Source organism: Anas platyrhynchos, chromosome 5 (genome assembly GCF_047663525.1).
Source record: "Anas platyrhynchos isolate ZD024472 breed Pekin duck chromosome 5, IASCAAS_PekinDuck_T2T, whole genome shotgun sequence".
NCBI lineage: Eukaryota > Metazoa > Chordata > Aves > Anseriformes > Anatidae > Anas > Anas platyrhynchos.
The window spans coordinates 18,735,076-18,755,350 of NC_092591.1; the positions used below are offsets into that span (position 1 = coordinate 18,735,076).

General features: G+C 38.0%; 1 protein-coding gene across 1 annotated transcript; it reads right to left on the reverse strand.

Moving 5' to 3' along the window:
• Positions 1-11,970: 11,970 nt before the first annotated feature.
• GPR65 (G protein-coupled receptor 65) lies at positions 11,971-18,301 on the reverse strand. Its single transcript, XM_005017817.6, has 3 exons — positions 18,163-18,301; positions 16,070-16,165; positions 11,971-13,275 (listed from the first exon to the last, which is right to left on the reverse strand). Exon 3 carries the CDS (start codon positions 13,269-13,271, stop codon positions 12,114-12,116), a length of 1,158 nt encoding a protein of 385 aa, XP_005017874.1. The 5' UTR covers positions 13,272-13,275; positions 16,070-16,165; positions 18,163-18,301; the 3' UTR covers positions 11,971-12,113.
• Between the last annotated feature and the right edge of the window lie 1,974 nt (positions 18,302-20,275).

Here is a 20,275-nt window from a genome sequence, read left to right on the forward strand (position 1 = left end):
CCACCTGGGATAAGAGTTGGGAACTGCATAGGTTGTAGATCTTGTCACCATGGTTCTGAATTGAAGGCTGATAAAAGTGCATTTTACAGGATTAATGAGCCAGAACAGTCAAAAAGACCAACCATATCCTGGGGTGCATCAAGCATGGTATTGCTAGCCTGTTGAGGGAAGGGATTGTCCCACTCTGCTCTGTGTTGGTGGAGCCTCACTTTGAGCATTGTGTGCAGTTCTGAGCACCACAGTATAAGAAAGACATAAAACTGCTAAGACCTCATGGTCCAAAGACCTCATGGCAGCCTGCAGCTTGCTCATGAGGGGAGCAGAGGGGCAGGCACTGAGCTCTGCTCTCTGGGGACAGCAACAGGACCTGAGGGAACGGCATGGAGCTGGGACACGGGAGGGTCAGGCTGGGGGTTAGGGAAAGGTTCTGCACCCAGAGGGTGGCCAGGCACAGGGTCAGGCTCCATTCAGAGCTTTTCCATTCAGAGAAACAGCTTTTCAGTCAGAGATGAAACCACTAACTTTCTGAAAAAGTGCCTCTGAAGTTAAACAGATGCAGGTGGACATGGCTACAGGACGTAGTGACAATCCCAAGCATGAGAAGATCTTGCCAGAAGAAGAAGAAATAGTTATCTTTCCTTCACTGTTGAGGTGAAAATTTAAAAAGAGATAAAACCAGACAAGCTGATCTCTTAGGAGAATTATTGGAAAAACAGAAGTAAGTTTTAATTTTTATTCATTGTATCAACAATTACTCATTTCACCATGCACCATTTCAAGATTTTGAAATTGAAATTTAGTTTAACCTAGAGATCTGAAGCAGTGTTTAAAGTTATGGCCCCAGAAGTCTCCAGAACAGCTTCTGTTGGTTGGGGTAACGGCTTGTGCTGCACTCAGCGATCAGGCTTCAGCATGGTCTGGATATCTCTTCTTACAGATCTCTCAGAAACCACTCAGAATCAAATTAGTATTATGCCTGTAATCTTGTACTTCTCTGAGGAAATCAGGTTATATCAATTTACTGAAATTCAACATGAATTTAGGTTGTGGTCATTGTATTCAAAGTTAAAGATGTAAATTTTAGTCTAATAAACAACTTTAAAGGTCAAAACCACATTTTCCAAGTTACTTCAGCTTTATATTAAGTTCTTCAGACAAGTATCTAATAAGGATAAAAGTAACCCAAGTAACAGGAAGCATAAAAAAAAAAAAAAAATTTAAAAAAAATTGTCTGCTCTGGTACAAAAGAGGAACCTGTCCCATGTGACATCATGTTCGTCTTGTTATTGCAGGCATGTGAGACTTCATGATGGTCAGTTTTAGAGATCAACCTCTGATAAAGCTTCCTTCAGTCCTGCTTGTGGATGTCATTGTGGTAAATGTGTCCTTTCTGACCCAGACAAAATATTAATGTCTAGCGAGCTTTTTTGTTTCTTTACGTTTTTCACCTTTCTCCCCTTTCACCCCCAGATTTGACATTTCCCTGAGTCAGTTGCTCAAAGTTACTTAGGCTAGCAACAAATTTGTGAGGAAGTGAGAAGAGATTATTTTATAACTGTAATGGATATATATGGAAGAAAGGTAGAGCAATATAGAAGAATGAACTTGGAGAAAAGATAAAAGGAAAGAAAGAAGGGAATGGATATCAAGGACTATTGAAATGGGTGTAGAAGGACAACGACTAATGGGAGCCTAATGCATCATATTGGATGGACTTGTACAACCTAAAATGTAAGTTATTTCTTTGTTAAATTAAAAATGTAAATATATATGATTGGACTAGCAAAAGAAGAGTTGATAGAGTACTTCAAGTCATTATTTATGTTTCAGTGGCCAGGGTGTACTAGCCTAATTTCTTGGTTTAGTTGCAGATATTTGGAATTATTTCAGAATATCACATTATTGAAATGTCTTTTTTTTTTTTTTTTTTTTTTTCCCATATGAATAATATAGCCTAGAATAAAAACACAAAGAAATAAAGCTAATAAATGCTGGAAATTTAATTCATTCCATACTGCTTCCTGAAACACATAAATCACTTTGAAATGAAGACCAGAATTGTTTAAAAAGCTAGCTAATTAATGAATATTTTCTCTTTCTGGGTTGAGAATATTCATAACTGTCGCTGAAGTAATGAAAGAGGCTTGTGTAATTGTTCTGTCTGCTCCTCACACAGAGGGAAAAAAGAAAATCACGAATATGGCAAAAGATAAAGGAATATTGATTGTAGTTACAGGGAGAAGAAAGTACTACCATTGAGTAGAAGCATAATGGAACTGGTGATCCACCTAATAGAAGGAGCAGGCCTAATCCTTCTGGGATGCAGGGGTGGGGAATATGGAGCACCTGAAAATCTTTATTCTAATGTGAGCTCCTGGGGAAAGTAGGAAAGAACTGATACTGCTCTGCATATGAAGATGGGTCCTACAGAGACTGAGGGGATTTTTTGGAAAGATGTGACCCTACTGCAGCAATTGGAAGGTATGATTACTGAGGAAATACACAGAAAAATTTTGTTTATTGTACTTCAGCAAAGAGAGCATCTAAAATAAACAGCTGTAATATGGGTAAAGTGTGAATCTTTTTTAGGGGGTCATTCAGTATAGCAAAACCCATTAGTGTACTTTGAGGCTAACAATAAGAGAGTTGCTGCCTTACAAACTCATCTGTTATGGACTCATCTGCTATGAACTCATCTCCTCTGCCTGAGGAGAGGAGCTGGCTGATCACAGGGTGGGTATGAATGTCTAGGGAAATGTTTTATACACGTTTCAGCAGATTTAGGGAAGCATTACAGCTCTGATGGAGCATGCTCTGATGGAGCATTGGAACTGGTGCCAGCCCCAGGAGCAGAGCTCATCTAGGGCAGCTGAAAAAAAATAAGCTGGTGGAATGAGTATGGGAATGAGGTGTCCATCAGGCTACAGAGTGTAAGAGCTTGATTTGCTTAGCAATACAGATGCCTACTGCCTGTATATGTGTGCACAGATGTATATTGCAATAAATATCAGAGAGGAAGGAGACAGAACTAAATAAAACTTATTACAAAGAAAAAGAAGTACAAACAAGCTGTTAATAAATCTAGGCTGGCAGAAAGCTCATAACGTGCAGTGATAGGTGTTTTTTTTTTTTTTAACTTCTAGTTCCGGGGTCTGATGAGTCACAGCCTGACACTTTGCAGCAGCTCAAGGCAGAGACTGAAAGAAACACAACAGCTCACCCCTTCTTCACGTAAAGTCAGATGCAGTGGTCAGCTCTGTTCTCAGACTCCCTTTTCTTATATGTAAGAAGCACATCTTTAAACTAGGATTTTTTCTGTTCTTCTCTAAGGCCTGACTAAACAGACCAAAATCGCCACCTAGTGAGGATAGTCTCTCAGATCACTCATTTCAGACTTTTGCAAGTACAAGTGAGAGAATTGTCTCTGCGTAATTTTTTGCTATATTTCTTTGACTGAAAATCCTACGTAATTTGTTCTGTGCAAGAAGAAGTTGAGTTTGCTGAGGTTCCAGGAAAATTGGCATTTTCTAGAAACTATGTATCCAACCACAGGGATTACGAACACCTCCCTGTGCAGTCACGGGCTAATTACATGAATATTTTTGCAGCATATTTACAGACATCTTGAGTGAAAAGCCATGCTCAGTGCCTGTCTTGGATATCTTAATACTTCCTGCACAGGTTGTGCTTCAAAGGGTCTCTGAGTTCTTGGTCCTAGTTTCTCTGAATGAAATACTAAAAAGGAGTAAACTGCAAAATTGGCTAAAATTAGCAAGTTAGCAATTTTTTTGCAAAGTCTTCCAGTTAAATCTACCTTGGTGGATTCTTGATGCTCATACTTCTGAACCCTCTCTCTTTTTTGTTATTTTTATTCTGATGCCCTTTGTGGTTTACTTCCTGTTATTGCACAGAAATAAACTGAACATCAAGCTTCAAGACAAAACTCATAGCAAATCAGGTTCATCAAAGTGTGAAGATGTTATTAAGAATAATGATGTTTAAAACACAGCTATTTTGGACACCACCACCACCAGTATATTTAGGCATTTAAAATTAATATTGTCAAGGCCCTACATGCAGTGATAAACATAAAACACAAGAAAAAGTATGGGAAAATGCACATGGACCTCCAGATACAAGAGCTATGACTTTAAAATAACCACATGAAAAACTTCTGTGGAAATCACGAGTATAAATAGCGGTGAGACAAGAATAAATATATATATTTTTTAATAAATTTATTGCCCTTCCCTTGGTAGAGACAGAATTATGATGGCCTCTCCTGACAAATAGTCCTGGATATTTTTGAAATTGCTACACAAGGCCTATCTAAAGTCAAATTCTGAATCTGCTAGTGATGTAGTAGGGATCAAAAAAACCTTCAGAACTGAAATTTTCCTTTCTAAAAGGAGCTAATTTTAAACTACTAAATGCTACTGCCTGAATTTATTTCCTGCTTTTCACAGAAATAAATCTTCTAAGTGTGAATGCTAGACTTTGTGAAGAAATGTGTTACTCAAACAGAACATTACAGGGGAATTAACAGCAGCTGCAGATTTCAGCACAACCTTAAATGTTGACTCACCAGGAATGCCTTCAGTATATGTTGCAGTATTTTACTACTTTCGTTATGAGTTCCCATAGCAATATGTGGACTGGACTGACACACTACATTATGCACTAACAGCCATGCAGATGGGTAAGGAAGGTTGGCACTGCTCTTGTCAAAATAGGTGAATAGGAAATAGTCAACTTTATTTCACACATTTCCAACACTAACACTGCAACAGATATGAATGTGAATGCAATACTGATTTACTGTACAATTTCTTGGTATGAAGCTTTCAGTTAGGTTGGTTATGGTATGCAGAAGCTGTATGTTCTGAGCTGCCAGACAGTGATGTGTGCACATACATGCTGTGTCAGGAAAGAGAGAGAATTTCTGCCTGCATGGAGTTTCCTTGAGCATATCAGCAGTCATTGTTTGACCTTTTCTGAGTTCTGCGGAGAAGCAGAAAATTTAGTTTGCTGGAGATATTTATTGTGTTGTAGACCATCAGGATAAGCAAAGAAGTTGGGTGAAGCTATGTGTTTATTTTCTCATTCAATATTAATCTTAGGAATCGCTTCATAAATACTTGGCATAGTTGGAGATTCTGTTGCACTCTAAGTCTTAGGGTTTTTTACTTTCCTTCTCATTCAAGAGTTCTTGGGTCTTCTAAGGTGAAAAGCTACCTCAGAACATGAGTTTACTGCAAACTAGCCTGCTTTGTGAGATCCTGGAGCTGTCATACATGAGAGCTTTGTGAGATACCTGGTGCTTCAGGCTAGGATACATGCAGAAACAGTGAGCTGTCAAGGGAAGAAAAGGGAAACAGGGAAAGAGCTGTGTCCCAAGGTCATTGGCTATGTACCCTTACACCCAGTACACCTGTAGTATGTCTGGGTGGGCTGCAGAAAGCTGAATTGGAAGAGCCCATAAGAGCTGTTGAACCAGGAGGGTGACCTGATGTGCATGTTGTACTGCTGTGGCTCAGTTTTGCATCTGGCATCAGTAGTCTGGTCAAGGGAATAGGAGGGAAAGGGTATTTTTAACTGGAGTTGTCATTGTCCAGGCCAGCCTTTTTTCTTTATTCCCATTGGAGTGAAGCTGCTAATACGTATAAGTTTGCCAGGAAAGATAATCTCATCAGTCAAGCCTGCTTGGCCTCAAAAGTTCATCTGCTTTTAAGGATGTGAACCTAACCTACACATGTTGCCTTTACAGGAGAAACTGCATTGTCCTCACAGTGTTTCCTCACACATGTAGTTAACTATGTGAAACAGAAGGCCATGTATGGACCTCTCCTTTAGAGGTCCTCTGGCTTTCTGGATGTAGAACTTGCCATCACACCTGCAAAGGTATCAAAAGAAGAAAACTGAGGGGACAATTTTTCCAATAGCTTGATGTATCTCTAGGATAGGGCTGGGATCTCATTGGACTGGGCACAAATAACTGTGACAAAGTGTTAGCAATTTAAAATTAAAATGTTCCTAGGTGCCATTTTTCATCTGGGGTGGGAAAAACAGTTATTACTTTGCATGTCTACAAAAGTCATGGTTTTAAAAGTCAAAATAAAGCTTCAGCTGGGATTGAATATAGCACAGATTTGGGGATATTACCACCAGCCCTTGGAAAAAGACTGTGAAAGTCATTGCTTATGATAAATATCTCATATCAACATCTCATCTGAAAGACAATGAGCTGCATCTAGATGATTTAAAGAGCCATAGCAAAACAAAACAAAAACAAACAAACAAACAAACAAGAAACACAGGGTGAGGCACAAGCTGCACCTCTATTTTATTTAATTGTTATATGAACTGAATATAAAACTAAATGCAGTTTTTACTTGTATATTTATATGTGATTATATATCTGTACAGTATCTGTGCATGCTTTTACCCAGTCTGTCACCATCTCAATTTTTCCTTCAGCAACAGACTTTGCATTTACCAGGGGGGTTAAAAAAAAAAAAAAGTGAAAAAATAAAATAATCTGTTGTCCCTGGTATTGAACCACTAACCAAGAGGTTGCTATAGCAATAATATTTCCAAAAAATACCAAATTTAAAGTAACAGCTACCTCAGCTTTTGTGAAACATGGTCTTTTTTATTTTTCAGGTTCTCGCACACTCCGCTGGACATCGGTATCCTCTTTCACCAAAATATACAAAGTCATTTAAAAAAGGGGGGGAAGAGGGGGAGATAGAAAAGGGGTTGACCTATTTTTTTCCTTTTTTTTTTTTTTTTTTTTTTTTTTAGTGTGTGTTTCATACCACCCACTGTTCTAGCATTTCCATTTTACATTAGTTTTTATGATGAGATCATTATACGTAAGTGTGCACTCTGACGTTCAGTGAGAGGTGCTACAGAGACACGTTGTAGCTCTGATGTGTACAGGCTGTAGTTCAGATGCAACACACAGTGGCTGAGCTGACCTGGCACAGGTGAGGATCTGATTATCTTGATGCAAGCTGATACAGTATCTTCATTCCTGTTTTCTGTTTTGTTTGTGTGTGTGTGTTTTGTTTGTTTATTTTTCTAAAAGCCTCATCTCAGAAAAAAAAAGTTTGTCTTTCTAGGATATTAAAAGATGGGAAATAGCTTGGTTACTTTTAATTCACTGTTGGACAGCCAAAAACTCCCTGTGCCAGCTTAGGCTAGTTTTTTATCAGTAACACAGACATTGTGGTGCAGCAACAGAAAAGGAAGAAAGAAACCTTCAGGATACACACCAGGAGTTTCCCTGCTATGCCCCACCCTCTTTATCAATGCCAGACCATGGCTTATCAGATGTAAGTACAGTGGAGCAGGTGGCACCAGGCAGGGGCAAGATGCTGTCTTGCAGGGCTCTGGGACCATGAGGAGCTGCCATCTCACAGAAGAAGGAAAACTCTGGCCGTTAGCAGCATCCATCCCCTGGGTGCAGCAGTTGCTCCGGGGCCCTTCTGCATGCAGGGCCACACTTCTCCTTCTTGCAGCCTTGTTCTGCAGAAGTGGCTGCTCTGCCTTTGAGGTCATGCTGGTCCCAAATGCCCTAGAGCTCCCACCCGTTTACCCTCTCTGTGCTGAATGGAGAGAGGCAGCAAACAAGATGCAGCTTTACCATGGTAGAAAATGGAGAACTAGACCTATGACAACACTGATGATACTGGTAAGTAATGTGAGAAGTGGCATGTGGCTGAACAATGGCATTGCACTCCTTTACTGGCATAAAAGTGAGAGTGAAAAGTGAAGCTTGTCACTGTAGTAATTAGAATAATTTTAGCAACATTGTTCTCTGTAAATGGAAACAGGAAGTGGAATATTTGAATCTCATAGCTCAAATTCACACTTCCTTCAATTTTCCAAGTTGCTCTGAAGTTAGACATATTAAAGATGAGAAAAAAAAAAAGACAAGAGTTTCTGTTAGTCTTTGTTAGTCTACAACCGTGTGAGTCAGGACTGACCCCAGTGACATTAAGAAAACAAAGCTGATGTGTAATTGCATCAGAAAAGAACAATGATGTGCATCATGAGGCAGCTCATGGCTAATATTCTAGGAAACACAGGTCAAATGAAGTCTAAAACTCCACTGGCAAGGTCTCCACAGTTCACTGGAAACTTCCAAGCTTAAGAAGCTGAGCTATATCTTTGCTGGGAGGTGGATTCTGCTTTAAGTGAATTATTGACATATAAACCCACCTCTGTTGTTACTGTGCTGACAATATCATTTGGCACTGATATTTCATACCCTACAGATATTAAATAAGTTAACATCATGGCTTTTAATTAACCATATTCTTACAGTATAGATTGAGAAGTGAGATAGGAACTACAGTGTCACACTGAGGAATGCATTTCTTGCTATTAAGTAGATTTTTGGATTTTTATAAACTCTCTCCTGTAACAAATGTTCTTGCTTTTTAAGTGGTTTCTGTGAATTTGCACCTGGTTTTTACCTGCAGAGCTTTTAGGAATTCTCTATGGAATATTTAGTAATAATAATGCACAGTGCGTGCTGGAGCCTTCATGAAGACGTTTTTCACTGTGGAATTCTCTCCTATAATATTGTGTGATTCCAAAAAGAATATAGATATCCATTTTCATACAGGAAATTTGGTCAAGCTGGGACAAAAAAATTTGGAGAGAGAATGAAAAAGATTGCAAATTTTTAGCTCTGTAAGAATAATGAGGTAAATACACAAATAACTGAAGTACAGGACGATGCAATCTCAGTTTCCTCATTTTACCAGAGGGTTGTTATTTCAACAGATGAAGTGAGCATTTCAGATCAGCCTAAGGGATTAGGTACCTATGTTTTATCTTCGTAAAGTAGACACCTAATTTATTAGAGTTCCTTTAAGAAGCCTAGAATATGGGCCAGCCATTGTCATTGCTTTCCTTTATCTCAAGTGGATCTTCAGTAAGGCAGGGACATACTATAAGAAATGATGCTACAAAAACCATCCACACATAAAAACAGAAGCTGACCCAAGCTAGGGATTTCATGAGCAAAGGCAGAAAATTAAAATGTATTGAATCTCAGGGCCAAATTTTGTGGAAATAAAGCTCTTTGCAGTGTCAGGGCCCTGAGTTTACCTACAGGCTTTGTAGCCTCTTCCCCTGTCGCCTTGGTTGCCTTTGTGGTGGCCAGTGCTTATGTTGTGCTGCCTTGCAACACAGAGCCAGGTGGGTGGGAGAGGAAGCTGGAATGATTCTTGGTGCTGATCTCTCCTCCTTGGCACAGGAGCTGCTTGTTAGCTCAGGCACTTGCCCTGTGCCCTCACTTTAGACACATCTCGGGAACATGATGCTTTGCCTTGTACTTTGATGATCCTGACCATGGCTTGTTGACTTGGCTTCCTGGCTCAACCTCAGACCCGCCTTGTCACTACGGCACGTCCATGCGATTTGTCTGATGATCAGACAGCTGTTGGCTGATGCTGGTTACTGTCACCAGATCTGCTCTACACACCTCACTTGGGTGCTGTGGGTTTGCATGGCTTTTCGGTGAGGATACTGCCCTGCTGACTTTGCTGTCATCCTCAGCTCCTGGTTACCTTGCAGAGCAGCCAGCTCTCACGGCTTTCAGACACACAGGTTAAATTTGACTCAGTTTTGTTGTTTAGCTTTAATTATCACTTATAATAATAATAATAACACAAAAATGAATTAACTTTCCAACCTTTCTGGCACATGAAAGGTTTAGAAATAAACCAAGTTATTTTTTTTCCATGAAGTTAGTGAATCTTGGTTCTGCTTTTGTTCCAGTGCAGCAGTGAAATTTCACATTCTGTTGCAAAATACATTGTGTTCATAGGTCAGCACAGGGACACATCTGTGGTGAAGTAGTTTGTGCTGCTGCTTACATATTTTTGCTTCATAATATATAAAATGTAATTACAGAAAAAAAAAAAAAAAACGAAAAAAAAAAAAAAAACAACACAAAACCACATGAAAATAAAATCCAGTAAAAGGATTAATGAAAACAAAGAAGGGAAGGGAACCTACTTTTTTAAAGAGGAAGGTAACAGCCAGAATAGTGACATACATAGTTATAAAAGTTCATATGATCACAGGAGAATTCTTATTGGCAGGGATTTCAGGAAGCCTCTAGTTCAACCTTCTATTCTAAGTAAGGTCCGCTATGAGGCCTGACCTGGTTTTTCAAGGGCTTTGTCCAGTTGGGTCTTGAAAACCTGCAAGGATGGAGGGTGCAAAACATCTTTGTGCACCTGCTCCACTGCTTGGAAGTCCTCAGAGTTCAAAAATTTTTGCATATATCGACTCTGATCCTTCTTGTTTTGAGTTTGCGTTTCTTGTCCTGCTATGCACTGCTGTGAAAAGCTTGGCTGTCTTCTCAACACTCTACTTGCATGTATTATAAGACTGATATTAGGACCCCCAAAGTCTTGTCTTCTCTAGGCTGAACAACTCCAATTTCTTCAGCCTCTCAAGTTCCCTTCTCAGAATGTGAAATTAACTGAAAGTATAAATAGACACAACCAGGAACTCATGAAAACAATGAAAGTGGCTTTTTGTAATGGAGAAATTGATAATTTCCATGCAAAAATTTCAGTGCTGATTGTGATCATTGTGTGCTGGTCCTCCAAGTATAATGTCAATCCTAGCATTGTGTGGAAAATTGCTGGTCCAAATTCTTTAAACTACAGACTTGCACAGGGGGGTATTTTTGATGGAAAGATTTTTTTTTTCCCTATGAAACTGGAAAACCACCAAAATCAAACACTCTTCCTGGAAACTGACCTAAAGCAAAAAGTTTATGAGGAGACAAAGAAAACCGCACAGTCTTTTGATTGTCTTTTCACAGGGACAGGTGCCCACCACTACCAGGGAATCACAGCGATTGAAGGGAGTCTGCATGTGACCAGATCCCTGTGTTAACAGCTCTGCTTTTCATTTGTGCTAATTTCAGCCCTTTTATAATTTAGGATCCTTTGCTGCCATTCTTATTAGCTATTGGTCCATTTTTGTTCATTGCTGGTTTTTTTAGTATAGTTGGTTTGTTCGAATTTTTGTAAAACTGGCTGACTGAGAGCTCGGCCAGTAACTCTAGCTGTAAACTCCATCTGCAGTCAAATAAGTGGATATAGACCTCCTTGCTCTGTTGGCTCCATAAAAACAAACAAACAAACACTCCGGATTACAGTCAAAATAAGCAAGACTAAAGACTAGTCTTTCGTGTTGTAGAGATATGAAACCTCACCTTCCATTCCTTTCCTTTCCTCCTTGTACAGGAAAATTTATTGTATTGTATTAGGAAAATTTAATCTGACTTAAACCATCAGTGGCTAGAATCTGGTTCCTTATATACGCTCTAAGTAATGAATCTTCAACTATCTGAAATCCAACACTCATATTGTAATGAAAAGACATGACATATAATTATATATGAGGACATTTTCCGAAGAAGATCGAAGTTAAGTCTCTGACTACATGAGGTAAACAATTTGAAGAAGTGGCTAATCGGAGGAGTATGCTGAAGGAGAACTTGAGCCATTACTGAAAGAAAGGAATCTTCATAGCACCATCACACCAGAGAAAAGATTGAACATCCTCTCTCTGTCTGCTCCTTTGCCAATCATTGGAATGACCTGTGTTTGTGTGTGTTTTTTATTCATTTCTATCACAGATTTAAAAACAATCCTAAATAAGGCTCCTTCACAGCTAAGCTTCAGGTTTTTATTAAAACTGGAAAACAAATGACTGGTTAAGAGGACCTCAGCCTTTCTCCAGCTCAGCTCAGAGTACGTTAAACATGTATGCCCAGTACATGGACTTGCTAGCAATCTGAGACAGGGGGCAGTTGGGTGGGGAATCCTCAGTAATTTTTTCAGCATGTCATGTTCACCTTTCTTGACTGTATGTTTGTTTCTTGATTTATGTACCACATCTGTTTTAAAGATACATGATGATGCTCCCTCAATTTCATTGACCCTGTAATAAGTTCTCATTAGTTCCAGCTACTGGTTTCACTTAGATTAGTATACTTCTGGGGTATTTCCTAGGTATAGATGGCAGAATAGTTCTCCTTTCTTTTCCCTTTATGTTATCCACTTTTTCTTTGACTATGCTCTTGCAGCCATTTTTGAGAGAGTCTCAGTTTCACAGCAAGTTCTGTAGGTGATATTGCTCTTTGTAGTAGAACTGCACGGAGTATGTTCTTCCACTTGGTTTCCCTCAGGTTTTTGTAGGTCTAAGCAACACCTGAGCAAATTCAGAATGTCTGTTTGTGCAGTTTCACTCACAAAGCAGTAAAGAATTGGATCGGCAATGCAATTCAAACTTGTTAAGGCTTGTGTGATTCTGTAGATCTTATACATCAACAGAAAAAACTGGGGGTTAGTGGAGTATGGTTCCTTGATGCTACGAATAAACAATATAACATGATAAGGCGTGAAGCAAAGAATGAAAGTAACTGTGATATTCAGTATAAGTTTCCTGATTTTTTTCTTTTCTTCATCTACTGTGGCTTGATTACACCTCACTGCTTGGTAGATTTTATGATAGCAAAAAACAATGATTATCAAAGGAACCAGGTACCCTGAGCATATCCGGAGTAAATTTATCTGTGCCTGCCACAGTTCCAGGGGGTATTTATCATAACATAACGTATGATTAGTGGAATTGCAAGGATCACTGAATATTTCGTTCTTCATCAGTATGACAGAATTCATGATGCCTTCCAGAAGCCAAACAATTATGCTGACAATCAGTGAAAATCTTCTTGTGCGCAAGTGCTGGAGCTTCAAGGGGTGAACTAATGCCAGGTACCTGTTGACAGAGATGCAAGCGAGGAATGCAGTGCTAGTGTAGAAATTCATATACATGAGGAAGGCGGAAATCTGACAAAGCGTGGCTGAAAGCCTCCAGTTATCTGCATTCCAGGCATAATCAATCCACAGAGGCAGAATCACAGAGTACAAAAGGTCAGCCAGGGACAGACTGAAGAGGTAGACTGCTAACTCATTCTTTTTCCTCACTTGAATGCAAGACACATAGAGGGATACGCAGTTGATGGGAATACTGATGACTATCACAATGCTGTACACAAATGGAAACAAATACTTATCCAGGGTGTGATCATCAGGGCACATAGCAGTGTTGTTCATTGTCCACCCTGACGAATTTTGTGCTAATTCCAGCCCAGAAGCAATAAAAAACCTTCTGTAGTCTGATAGGTGGTCATCTGTTAGTTCTTCAGGACCTGGTTGGTAGGATTCCATCCTTCTGTTGTCAAAAAGGAAAAATATCAGCTATATTAACATTTTTGACTTATTGGTGGTATTTTTTTTTTGAAGAAATAAATTGTCTTTGTAGGAGATCAAAAGTTTTAAACACTCCTGGATGGACACATGCAGAGGAAGAACCCCAATGTCTAAGAAGGTCAAGGTCAGTCATATGCAAGCTTATACAGCAGAAGCAGTATGAGACACTTCCAGAGGGATAGGATGCTAGAATCAAAGGTCTCTCTTGTAAGAAGGTCAAAGAAGATCAGAAAGTGCACCACAAATAATAAACAGGAGTGAAATAGGGTGCTGGCCATATGGCAGATTTCTTATCTCCTCTTTAAAACAATGGAGAAACAAAGACAGGGATTCAGGTACTTCCACATGTTGGGATATGCTCAGAAGAGGAGAACATGGCTGATATGCATTCCTGTTACTAATCACTCTTGCGACACCTGCACATTTCCCTAGTTCCCCACCCCTCCTTTGTATGTGATCCCCCAAGAGCTTGCAATCAATATTGCTATTCCAGCAAAGGTTACAGTGTGTAACCTTCATGTGAAACGTGGCAACTACTGGATTCTTGCATGCACAGGAGAATCTGCCAGGCTTAATTCTCAAATCAGATGGAGACTCTCTGAATACAATTTTTTATTTACAATTCTTTCCTCTACAAAATTGTGGTTGCCTTGCATGAGTTTGTAAAATCATCAGCAATTAAGCTAGTCTTAAGCACTACAACAGCCATGCTGTCAACAGCTTCAACATGAAAATATCAGTAAAATGGCAGCCCTGAGTAAGAAATGGGACTGGAGGAGTTGGCTGCCTAAGTTTTAGAAGCACTTAGAAAAGCTGACCTTTCAGTAAGAAAGGGTGTACTACCATAGCTATGAGACAATCGGTACTCACTGGTTACATCACAGCTCTGACATTCAGTAATTCCCTTCTTCAGAGATCTAACCAAAAAATTCAGGAAACACAAGCATGGAGAATACTTGCTGTGGTCCAGCTCTATTGCCAAATACACTGCTTCAGAGATCACCTCTAACAATTTATCTGTGGTTTGAGTCTAGACTGCCAGCAGAGGAGGTGAAGCAGTTGTAGAATGAGTAGGTTGCAAGATAGAACTGTCTACAACTGTTCTTTTACAAAGGAAGCAGCTCAAACTGAAAACAATTTATGGTACAGGGATTTTCCTATGTGGTAGGCAAACTCATTCTGCCCTTTATGGGTCTGATGCATCTGCGTGGAGGTTTGTGGGTTTGTCAGAGAAACCCATGTAGGTTTATTTACTGTTCAGAAGCTATTACATGGATCTCTCTTTTCTATAGAGAAACTTTCACTGATATTCAGGAAATAAAAAGGAGCAATGACATAAACAGTCAGGAAGTACACACTTTTTACCAGCCACTGATTTATTTGACTGAATTGGCTCACTTTTCGCAGTTAGTCCTAAATTCGTTCACGTGCTTGAAAGATAGTGAAAATTCTTGAGAAAGACTTCTCTGTTTGTTCCACTGAGGAGCTTTACTTATAATGATGACTAGTTGAAAAAAGCAGTGCCTATACCTAAGACATACATAAGAAATATGCTTTTCAGTGTGGTTTATTAAAACCGCACAGTATATAGGGCATCATAGGCTCACCAATATAGGTAAGTATTGCACATTAAACATCTAGCTCTAGAAATTGGATCCCAGGGTTTTGCTGGCCCACTTCTTACCAAAAGCAAAGCACATGTACACAGACTGATAAATAACAGATAAAATACATACATGTTCTTTATATAATTTTAGCATCCTTTTTCCTATAACAGGTCTAACAGGGAAATGTGCCTTTTCAGAAGCATGTATGTAATGCAGTAAGTGGATGAGGCAGTGTTTATACTAGGCGCATGACTGAGAAATTGGAATTCTTTCTCCTCCCCCACAAACTCTTTCTCCATTGTTAATTGACTTGCTGTATTATAGACTCATCCTCCTTACAAGCTCCCGACTTGTCTTCATGTTACACACCACAGATCCTCCCACAGCTAGCTAAATCAGCTCTTTCAAACCTAGGCACAGACCAACTAACTTACCTTTAACCTTCTCTTTTTAACCCACTGTTTCTAAAAGTTTTCCTCTCTCAATCTTACTGATTATAGGTATACCGCCTGTCTTTATATTGTAGTCATCTGAATAAACTGCATGTTCTTTAAGGCAAGACCTTGCTTTGCTCTTCTGCCACCTGCCTTAAGGAACTAACATTTTAAGCTCTAACTGGATTATGGCAGGCTGGGACACTGAAGATAGGGTTCAAAAAGAGAGCTAAGATGACGTGAAAGTTATCACCTCAGCAATATTTTCTGTCCATATTCACAGGTCTTTCTTTTATGACACCCCATGTCTTTCTTTTATGTTCAACTACTATCGTCAACAGTTTCTATGAACAAAGCTCAGAAGACAGTTTGTAATTCCTCAGGTAATCCATGTCCTAGCTTTGATGACACATTGATGCTACTTATAGAAGGATATTCTTTCAGTGACAACAATAACAAAAAGTGTGTCATTCTGGCATGTATTGACCTATACTGAAGTGTGTCAAAGAGCCAGCAAATGAAGTAGATCACAATGTATGTTGTAGTTTCTTGAACAGAAATATAAAAGCACAAAGCACTGTTTTGCATCTGATTATAACACATTTCACTACAGTTATTTGGGGTCTTGTCTCAGAGGAACCTGTCCATACCATTCTTCCTTACACAGCACTTTTCTGATAATTAGGACTATGTAATGCAAAATTATTTTTCTTACCTGAAAGCATGATCTGAAGCATTCCCATGTTTTTTCTCAGCTCCTGAGCATACCTGATAGTTTTGTCCAGGAAGATGGTATTGGCTTACAGGCACCCTGAAACACAGTGTTTGGTAATTTTTCTCATTTACTGTTAGAATTTTTCTAAAAATCTATCAAGGAATTTCTGTTTAAAGATACTGTTTAATGGTTTGTCTTTCGTGATTCAAACTGTCTGTGACTCAAATGTCTCACCTTACTTAGTAGACTTGTTTTAGTATCAGATGTGTACCAATGGAAAAAAAATATCTATGTATATGATTCTCAACACCAATTCTCTCTTTTAGACAGATTATTCAATGATTATCATTTTCCCAATCTCTTTATCATTTTGCTACAGAAAACGTGCTGTTAAGAGAACTCTGAGAAAATAAAATAACTAGACATAAAATTTAAGAAGTGGACTAGCAAATCTTTTACTTCAAGTAATATATGCAAACAAACCCATAAATGAACCCTGTGAATGTTACATATTGTATTTGTATTGATGCATTTCCACAGTATCTAATTCGGATTCAAAGAGAACTTTACACGATCTCTGCATTTATGACATTTTGTAAGTAACAAAGTACGCAAGCAACTATCCTTTCATAAGCACAAATACACAATGGATATTCCGTGCTCTTTTCTGTAAACAACTTTCTAAGGGGAGAACGGGGGAGGCTTTTTTATTTTTAGAATACAAGAATCCTACTACTGTTTGGGAAATTAGAAAATACGGAGAAGACTGTAAAGATTTTGTGTTACTAACAGAGTTCAGTCACTAATTAGAAATATATAGAGATTAGCTAGAATCACCAGCTTAATCTTGGAAACATCCACAACCAATACATTTCCATTATATGTCCTCTATGTAAAATTCAAGTTCATAAAGGACAAGTTGCTGTAAGCAATACTCATTACAATACAGTGTAGTTTTGCATGTACTTTGCCTAATAGGTAAGATTCAGGGGAAGAAAACGTCTGCTAGATCTGCGGGGTAGCTGCTGTACCAGTGCTATTGTGTATGGAAGGACAGATGTGTTTTTGATTCTTTTTTTCTCTAAACAATTTCAACAACAGATTGGTTTGTGTTCTTAAAATAAGTTATACAGCCAAGTTGATTTCCTCAAGTAGAGGGACCACCCATAGCTGGATGTTTTCTATAATGAGAAGATATTAAAACTTAATTCTGAAAACCTTTACAGTTTAGGAGAGTTAAAATATGTCCTTCAGTAACATGGTCTTTTTTGCTTAAAATGAACAGCACTTTTTCATATACTACACTAAATTTTGCTTACAGCTCTCAAAGATTCTGTAGAAACTCAAGCAGGTCTAAAAGAGTTCAGCCTTTAAGATACACGTTATGGATATTTTAAAGAGCATCAACAAATTCATTGACATGAGCAAATAGAATTCTTCTTCTTATTATTTTTTTTAAGAATGTAGACCACACAGGTGAATGTTATTTTGCTATATCTTTCTGTGCCTCATGTTTTCCTCTAGGCATACAGAAAGATGCTGTACAAAATATTTTCATATGTGTGACACTTGGTATTCTAAGAAGCTACTTTTAGAACAGCTTATTTTTCTGCTAAGTTTTAAGGATTGTGTATATACACACAAATAACGCTGAGTACCTTATTAATGCAATAAGTTATTAAAAAAACAATACTAGAAGAGCTATTGGAATGCTCTGTGAGATCTAAAGCAATTTTACTATGAGGACAGGACAGCTCAGAATCCTGAAAACTCATACCCAAATACTTTTCTTCTCCATCCTTCCTCCCCTCTCCTAAGCAATAGGTATTATGATCAAGGCAATACCACTACAACAATAAAACAAGCTGGCGTGTCTTTTCTAATTCATCCTTTCAATGTTGTTCGCCCTCTTGCCTCATGTTTCACATATTCTGGGGGTGAAATACTTGTCCCAGAGCAGTCTTTTCCAGCCTGTTTTGTGTCCCTTCTCCTTGTTGCATGATGTTAGCATCACACTAATGGAGAGATAGGATAAAACCTGTACCACAATACTAGTAGTCTATCTGCTAACTTAATGGATTTTGTACTCTTACCTAGACAGCCATGTGCTCCAGCGTAGCAGTTTTGCAGCCAGACTCTGGTTCTGAGAAGAGAAACCACTTCATCAGATAAAGGAAAAGGAAGCTGCTCTTAGAGACACAAATGAAGCAACTGCTTACAAGCCTCTTAATTTTTTTTCACTTCCCTCCTTTAAAAAACACACACACACACACAAAAAAAAAAAACACAACAAAATAAAACAAAACAAAACAAAACAAAAAAACCACTTGCTAATTTAACCTTAGCCCTGGGAAAAAGACAACTCACTTATTAGGAAGTATAAAAAATATAAAACAATATAAAAACAATATAAATATAAATCATAAAACAATATATATATAAAAAAAAAGATCAGCAAATCTATCTATATTTTCAGTAAATTTACATAAGTTTTACTGAAAATATTGCCAAATTACAAAATTAAATGAGTGGAGTATATTACAAATCTCTTATTCAGGATACAACACGTCCTGAAGAGAAACCATTCCACAGAAATGGAACAGCTTTATTTGTATGTTTTTAAAACACAGAAGCTTTTTTTGACCAGAAGACTTGGCACTTTCCCTTTCCAACAAATCTATCACAGAATCAAAGAAAAAATGACTAGAGAAAAACCCATAAAAATACATCATAAGGATTTTAGGAGTTTGTTCCAAAAGAGTTTAACTATTTTCAGGATCTCTATTACTGTTTTTTTCTGTTTGCCTACTGATGGGAGCAAGTTTGTGCACAGTGTTAGTTAACAAGGGATAACATAATTTCATGCACTTCAACAGTTTGCACATTTGTATATTTTTATATAAACTGAATGTGAGATTGTATGCTGCTTTCAAGGGGGTGTTTCTTTTAACAGATAATTCAATTAGGGGAAAAAATGTTACATAGGCCCAGTTTCTTCTTTACCTCTGTGATCAGAATAATTTATTGTGTGCTCTGATTTGTCCATAAATATTGTTTAGAATGATTGATGTCTGCTTCTAAGAAACTGGGTACAATTTCACTTTAAATATACATCTATTGTGTAATACAAAAACTGGACTATTTGATGATTCAGATGCTAAGGAGAAATGAAACAGATGGGCAAATTTAAAACCTCTCAAATCCTGACTTCTCTGAGAACAGTACTAAACAGCTCTATAATATTTAACTACTGGATGCAGAGATTTGGTTCCTTTTTTTTTTTTTTTTTTTTTTTTTTCCCCAGACAGAGCATGACTTTTTTATCCACATTTTTTTTCTACTGATTATCAAGTCATTCTATACTTCATTGTAGGAATGAATGACTACAGTCATTCCTTAACTGGCAACATAGCGCCCTCCAGCTTGGTGAAAATTAGGTTTTTCAGCACATGAGGCTGATGATATGTTAGGTTAATTTCTGAAATAAATGTCAGTCAAGCCTTTATTTTCACTGAAAGAAAAGTCATCAGAAAAAGACCTGTTCCCTCACTTTTCACCTGTCTTTCCCTAACATGGCATCTACTAAGAACAATGTCTGGTGGCCAGGCTCTGCTCCTCTGTTGAGGGTTCCTGTACTTCACTGAAGAAAAAGCAACTTTTATCATTATTAGAAATTGAGAAATCTAGGTGAATTATTTCTAAATGCCTTTACTGAACACTCAATAGTGGGAATGAGGAATCAAATGAAACAAGAATGGAGACCATGCATTTTATACATTTCTGGACGTAAAGATATATGCAAAAAAGCAACTCTTGGCAATCCAATTTTTGATACAAACAGCACATTTTTTTTTATTTTTTTTTTCTTTTGAGATCTGCATATACACAGTATCTCAAATCAGTCATCTCAGAACTTCAGAACAGGTGTTGGTTGGCAGAGATTGAAGTGCTACTAAAAAAGAACAACTGAAATAGAAAAGCACCAACACTGGAAAATTGTCTTATCTACAGAAGAAACGATGAATATTTTGTTTAAGTCCTCAATAATTTTATTGCTTGTATTTGAGCTTACAAAATGTTCAGATCACACATCCCTGTATTTTTTGATACAAGCAGCACGTCCTTGTATGATGGACAAAGATGCAAAGAAAAAAAAAAAGCACAGAATTTACAGGTAAAAACCAGGTTGAGATTCCTAAACCTTAA